We start from the raw sequence: 7,607 nt of genomic DNA, 5'->3' as shown, positions 1-7,607 counted from the left end.
ATTTTATTCTTTTTTGTTTGTTTTTCAAACAGCAGTCTTCTCTTGTAAACAAACTCACAGTATATATTCAAGTTTTTAGATAAACTTGCTTATCCTGTTTATTGATTTCAGTTAAAAGTAGTCAGCAAATATTTGTCAGAATAAATTGTGGAAACATGCTGAATAAAATGGACAGTAAAGTTAGACTGGATCCCCTCTGCTGGTGGTTCATTGAAGTACAACACAATTAATTGTGCTTTTTTTTTCCACACAGGATTTTTTTTTTAAACAAAAGCTAGAAAAAACAATTAAATGCTACATTCTAAAATGCTCATTTTACACGATGTTTACCTAATTACTAACAAGGATTAGGGCCAAAGTCAAAACACTTTTTTTTTTCAGAATGTTGACTATTTTACCTCAAAATACTGACTTTATTATAAATCTGACAAAAACGTGAGTTTTCTGAATCAGTAGCTTTTAAAATAATTTTGAAACAGCATACACCTCTTCTATTATTATTATTATTATTATTATTATTATTATTGTTGTTATTTTATATTTTATTTCGAGAACTTGGAAGAGAAACACGCCTTTAAAATTCCCGACTTTAATGTTGGAACGTGAAGGCAGCACGTAACTACAGCTCGAGCTTGCTTTGGATTAGTCCTGCGAAAGTATTTTTGTCTGACTTCCCAAAAACGTTTTATTGTTTTGCATGCATTTTTGAGTGGTACTGACAAAAAAAATTGTTATAACATTGTGAACACTGTGTATGTATTATTATTTGTTTTGCGTCAGGGTGCACGCCTTTAGGTGCGCCACCCTAAACATTCCGCTAATGGTATCGTCCGCCGTTAGGCCTTTGCGGTAGGGAGTTGCTTGGCGGACCCCGCAAGTTTACCTCTACTTTACATGTTAATTTTGTTTGACCAGGGAAGGCCGCCGTCTTTGTTTTTTTAGTACCGCTGTCCCAATTAAGTCGCTCCTCTGTCGAGGGACTTTTCAGTCAACGCGTTTCCGGGCGTGGTGAGCGGAGTTGAAGAGGGAAGGAAGAGGGTATCGGTGAGTCGGGAGAAGCGGAGCTGATGATGCCGACGTTGCGGGACAGCACCATGTCCCACCCCGGCGAAAATTCCCACCAAGTCCGGGTCAAGGCTTATTATAAAGGGTGAGAACTCTCTGCGTATCCCTCCGTGTTGTCAGTATTTTCAGTAAAGTAACAAAGTCAAGTTTTAAGACTTGGTCGCTAACCTTCTAGCTAGCTTAAGCTAACGGCTAATGTTGGTTATCAGCAGGTTTCGATAAACTTAAGCGGCTGATCGTATGAAAGTCTAGACGTCCTGTCAGCTGTAAAACTCGTCCTTTTGTGGAAATTATAAAATGCTTTATCCAGACACTAAACTCATGTTTCATGTAGAGACCAGGGATATATTTTTTTTTACTTTAAAATCTTTATCTTCTCTGTCAGCTCTAAAAGCTAGCAGTTGCTAACCATGGCTGTCTTCAGCTGAGATTGATAAGAATAGTTAGTTGTTTTGTTTTTCTTTTCTTTTTTTTAATTTTCAAAGTTTTTACTTGTTAAATTGTATTTTCTATGTGTGTATGCTGCGATGAAACATACATCTTTTAGCAGTAGAGTAAAAACAGGAGAGAGAGCGTCTAGAAAATCGCCAAATAATCAAAATGAAGCGATTATATATGTAAAAAAAGGCCTTTAGTATTAAAGCTGTTGGCTTTTATTATACAGGCAATACATAATTGTTAAAGTATGGTTCCTTATTTGTTCCCAGCCCTCACACTTCAGTAAACATGAAAGTGAGGAACCTAAATTTACATTTTAGAACCTGGAAGGAGCACATACTTGACATTTTTGCGTCCATACGTGTTGAGAAGCTGTCAGAAATGTTGCTTACACATCTTTTTGTTTACCATAAATGCATTATATTTCCTTTATTACACGTTCACAGCTCAAACCTTGTCATAACAAGGCATTTACACAAATGTAAACAAGGCTTTTAGGAAAGCAAACTCTGGTGAAAGTCCAACAAAAGACCCTGAACATATGTATATGTAATACATGGGTGTTTTAGGATGAAACCTGAACTGATGGGTCATTGATCGCAGCGTTTAGACACACTCTCCCTCAGTGCCTCCGATGGAGTCATTGATTGGAGGCCTGAAAAACGTGTAGTGCAAGTCACCTCAGCCAGACCTGTTGTATTCTTCACAGGTGATGCGGCACACCTCAGGAGCTCAGTCATGAGTGGTGATCATTTGGAGCTGTCCCACAAACAAAAGCATCCGAAGTATTTCAGACATTTTCTGCTGAAGAATCTCAGCTATGTACCCAAGAGGAAACGCAGTACAACCAGGTCTCGGTGTTGCTGTGCTTGTAGGATTCACAATCAGAAAGGGTGATCTGCAAAGTTGATCAGATCTCATCGATCTCCTGGGAGATATGATGCTGCTGGGCAAAGAAGTTAAATGTATGAAAACGACTGTTTTAGAACCGATCAGATGCTGATGGCTTGTTGCTGGACCGACAGAGGTCAAGGGTCAATGTCTCATGGGGTCTGGGCTGCTCGGGTCAGGGATTTGAGTAGTCTTTTAAAAAAGTATTCATTGTACAAAATTCAGTTTAAAAAAAAGCTCAAACAAGCAGAAAAAAATTTAAATTTATTACATATAAAAGATAGATATAGCTAGATTTTTAATGTAAAATGCTTGGTAAACCAAGCTAAGATATGTTGCTTTTTCTGTTTTACTTGAATTTGAACAGTTTTTACAAAACAATATTCATGTTGTATTCAAGAAACCTTAAACATTGTGGTAAACAGGCCCATCATCACGGATGCCATTCCCCACTGCACTGCGTATTTACAGGCCAGATTGGTTGAGAAATAACCTGAAACTGCACAGAAAAAAATGTGAATTTTATCTTGGAAAAGTATAATATTAAAGAAATGTGTTGGAGCCCTGTGATGACAGGATTGTGTTTTGTCTACCCGTCAGCTGAAGAGAGTTCACTGGCCTGATCATCGTTGTTATCAGGTGGTAATATTGATATGAAGGCGAAGAGATGCTAGTGTGGCCGGATGGAGTAAAAGAAAGATTTCTTCTGAGAGCGCTTCTCAGGCTCAGTTTAGTGTGCCCGTCGAAACGTTTTTGTTTTTCTTTTCTTCATGGGTGGCAACGTCAAGTGTACTTGAATTTGGCAATTGTTTTGCCCTTCCTGATGAAACCTGCAGCACTGAAACTACAGTGCATTCAGTAAGCACAGGACTGCAGTGTAAATGCGAGGGGTTTTCACGTTGATTTGCTGCACTCAGCATGGGGATAAAAAGAGAGATGGTTCAGTCGTAAACAGGGCGTTTAAAAATCTAAATGAAACTTAACATCAGCTCACTTTTTTAATGAATGTGTCAACATCCTTTTAGTCTGTAAAAAAGATGTATAATTCAGTTATAGTGTGACTGGCTGTATTTTTGTTGTACTATCTCAGTCCATTCACTCTGATTTGCATTTGTGGCGGCACGTGCAGACTGGTGTCAGCTTGTAGCAGCCTCAGTTTCTCAGGCACCTCTTCATTTACTCAGACTGAGGGTCTGAAGAGTTCACATGATTCGCTGCTGATAGTGAGCGTATTCATGCTTAAAAACTTTAGACACTGCAGAAGAGTAGAAACATTTTTCCCTAAAGATTTTGATGAATTAGCTCTATCTGCAGCATTTTTGCAAAAAGCTAAAAGTCTGTGGCAATAGAAAACTGAACGAAACATTTTTAGCTTGTTGAAGATGCTGAAACGTGCACAGTGTTGCTGTTTATCAATCTTATCACATTTAACAAGACTTGCTTGGAGTTTTATCAGTCAGATCAGGATGAGTCTGAACTTAATTACAAATTAGAAAAAAAAATCACTCAAAATTTAACCCGAGGCTCAAAACAATAGCTTACTTGAGGGGGAGCACTCAACAAGAAAGCACATACCTGTCTGCGACTTTCATCATATCGGGCTTTAAAAAATATGTTTACGCAGCCCTGCCAACATTTGACCTAAACTAGTCCCCTCTTGTGCCGCATCGGCTTCAGGATTCCTGAATAAGTCGTGTTGTTTGGCAGGAGACTGGGATTACATCAGCTCGATGGAGCAATTCAGTTTTTTCTCTTTTAGAAGAAGTTGCCTTTTGTCAAAGACCGCCGTCTTCATCACTGCTTGAAGGCACAACTTTGTTTAAACATGGGAAGAGTTCCTTGTCATATTGTTGACTCTCTTTTTGAAAGCACCGATCCACAAAGTCATGTGGCTGTCCAGCCTCTGTCGCTCCTGAGGCCCGGAGGGCTCCGATCCAGCTTCTAGGAGTGTTTGGCAGTTTTTAGACCATGTTTTTGAGCTTATTATTATTCATGTCTGACAGTTTTGTTGTCATCGGCTCACCGTGATATATTTCCTACTGTCAGTAAAAATCACATTAAGAGTAAAGCGGTCCAACTTACAGGTAATAAGTTTCCTCCCTCCTTTACTTCTGTTAGGCTGTTTTAGTCGTTGCTAATCTCTAAAATGTACACACTCCCACTGATGTCTGCTGAGTTTTTATCACATTCTCAGATATGGCTACAACAAATTCAGTGTGTTGTTTTGCTTGTGTAATACAGTGTGTTTTATTACTAGCGACCTTGTCCGTAGGCCTGGCAGGAGTGTATTTGGTGAGCTCCCTCCCTTGTATACCCCTGCAGGTGGGCCGTGTTGCCTGGAGGCCACAACATCCTGCAGAGAAGCTCCAGCAAAGCTATTTTTCATTACTGAGGACAGGCTGCGACCGGAAACCTTGTTTCAGTCACTTCTGGGTAGTTTAATTGTGGAAAGTGCCCTGTTTATGTTGTGGGGGGGACGTAATCGTGCTTGGCAGAGATTGACGGTGAGACGGATGGTCCTGGGTGTTCGTGGAAGCTCAGAGAGGCACCCCGACCCCTTGTTTTGCCTCAGCAGTCACCAGTGACGAATGACTTCATGGAGAGGAGGCAGGCAGGTCTGCAGCTTGGCAATTAAGACGTCCAAAGCATAGGTCAGCAAAGCGAGTCCCCCACCCCCGCTTAATTTAGTTGTACTGTGGAGGAATGCCAGGTCTGCTTGGAATGCCACTGCTTCTTGTTCATCAGTGATAAGCTTGTAGTCATCGCTCACAGCACAGTCCTTCTGTCTAGTCGCCATTACAAATCCTGCAGCATGCTTGCCTTTTACTTACTGTATATTTGTTTATGGTGGAGTCATTTGCATGTTTTACCATTGAGATAAACAGCACTTTTCAGAAAATCTGTGCATTTTTGCCTTTCTAGTTAGGTAAACATGAATGCTGTTCCTATGTTATTAGTTGACTAAAACTTGAATGTGTATAATCAAAAGTGAAAATGAGAAACATGCATTTATTACCTCATTTTGTCTTTTAGTTGTGTTTTTAAAGAATATGTCTCGTTGCTCAGTTCTTATGTGACCCATCATATTTTTATGTTAAAGAATGGGGGAGGGGGGAATCATAATTGATTTTATAATTACATAACACATTTTTAATTATCAAATTAATGTAACGACTTACAAACAGACTTATTAATTTACCAAGTAATTTTGTATAATGTTAGAAAACTAAACATCTGCTAATTTGTTATTTATCAAAAACATGCAAAACATTCTGATTATTATTCATTTAGTGCTCACCTGACATTGTCTGTAATAGGTTAATTACTAGAAAATCAGCTAATTAGTAAATTGATTAATTAAGCTTTATATAAATAATCACACTAGCTTGACTTTTGCTTGATTAGATTGTCAACAAATTTGTTTTCAAGGTATTTTAAACTTGTCAAGGGAAAAAAAAGAGTTTGGTTCTGCTGTAGAACTTGTAAAGCCAGTTCTGGAGAGGAAAACTAAATTACTGCCCTGCTTTCTGCATGTTTTTACTTTTTGTAGTCTTGACACTTTCATTGTTCGCTGCTCAGAGCCGAGCTTGTTGTACAAGAAGTCGTTTAAAACCCCTGAAACATGGCTAAAATTTAACCGGAGTATTTAATGAACTATCAGGACTCTGGTCCGGTTAAACACAACAAAGGGAGTCTCCAATGTGGGAACTGTAAAGTAAGGGTTTATATGTGTACTCGCTTGTTATCAGGGCTTTAGGAGGAAGTAGAGCTAGGCCCGAAGGTGAGGTCAGACTTTTGTCTGAGTGTCTTTTCCTCCCCCATCCAAGGCAGTGATTAACACTAACAGGGAAGAGGTAGAGGGTGAGAAAAGAATGGGAGTGAAAGCAGCCATTAGACTGACTCCTAACGTCAGCGTTTTATTGCTCAGAGTGTTTTATTCATTCTTTGTCTTGGATTTTCAGTCAGACAGTTTTACTGTTGTCCGTGTGGAAGCTGCATTACGACATGCCAATTTCAGTGCTCAACATTAATGTGAAATTGGATTATCAGCTAATAAATCCGTTGAATGCATATACTGACCCTACGCTGACCTTACACACTGTAGTCCTTGTACGCTAGATGTCCTTGAATAAGAGTGTTGTTTACTCCAAGTGTTTGGTTTTTATTCTCCTGTGGTAAAGCTCCCACGTTGATGAAAAACAGAGTCCGTCTTTAGCGGTGGCAGGAAGTGGTCTTCCTCTTTGTGGCCTGCTTCCCAGTTGCCTGGACAGAATTTGAACAGCATTCACTTTTTATTCACACATCTTTGCGTTGGTCTTTTTGAGTTGTGATAATTCCGTCTCCTCATTTTTTCCTCATTCACCACAATCACAGCCTCCTGAACTCAGACTTCTGTCGCCTTAGGACGTCTATAAGCTTGTATTTGCCTCGTCCATCCTCCAACTTCAGGTTGTAAACAGAGTTGGGCCAGAAAGCTGCCATCAGGTCTCATCAATCCTCCTGCTGTGATTAAAAAAATAATGAATAGACGATCCCCCTCTCAACAGTTTTAGGGTTTAAAAAGGGAGTGGTTCAGTTTCTCTTAAATTAAGAGACTGTCAACAAACAGCCCATGAGCCCACTCTTGTCTGGACCAAACAGTTAGTTATTAATCGAGAAATTACACACAATCTGATACAATATTCATTCGTAGCTCATCTCACATAGGGTTATGCTTGAAAGCACTGACCAATGTGCTTTAACCAATCAGAGCGCGCTCTCAGCATGAGATCAGGCTATAACACAGTGAGAGGACTGATGTGTTCAGAATATGTTGAAGATGAATCTCTGCAACTACCACACCAAATTTTACTTCAATATCTGTCAAACTGACTGAGTTCTAGCCAAGGAACTTAAGTAAATACAGCCAAAGATATTAGTAACTTTGACAATCAGTAGCTACTGAGAGATTCTGGCTCTTAAGGTTTTTATTTATTTATTTTTATTTTGTTTTTGGTAACACTATTAAAACCTGTTACAAGACGAGACTTTGCTTTATTCTGTCCACAGAGAGGTTTTATATTTGTTTTTGTTTTCTTGATGTGTTTGACCTTAAAAAAGCAGTAATGTGATGAAATACTACTCTCTCCCAGATGGACTGTAGTAATCTAGTTAAACAGTTTATAAATATTTCTGTTTTAGTTTGCCTGCATCCCTCTCACAGACTTATTTAT

The 7,607-nt window shown here is 39.1% G+C and overlaps 1 protein-coding gene across 1 annotated transcript in view; it reads left to right on the top strand.

Moving 5' to 3' along the window:
- Positions 1-802: 802 nt before the first annotated feature.
- Positions 803-7,607, top strand: part of prkci (protein kinase C, iota) — a gene marked incomplete at its 3' end in the record, with an annotated part of 21,629 nt that continues 14,824 nt past the window's right edge. The window contains 1 exon segment of the mRNA XM_014007409.1: positions 803-1,150. Coding sequence (XP_013862863.1) covers positions 1,068-1,150 — 83 coding nt within the window.

The sequence above is a fragment of the Austrofundulus limnaeus genome, unplaced genomic scaffold (genome assembly GCF_001266775.1).
Source record: "Austrofundulus limnaeus strain Quisiro unplaced genomic scaffold, Austrofundulus_limnaeus-1.0 Scaffold42, whole genome shotgun sequence".
Taxonomy (NCBI): Eukaryota; Metazoa; Chordata; class Actinopteri; order Cyprinodontiformes; family Rivulidae; genus Austrofundulus; species Austrofundulus limnaeus.
Note: the sequence above shows the minus strand (reverse complement) of the source record. Positions and strands in the feature narration are given on the sequence as shown.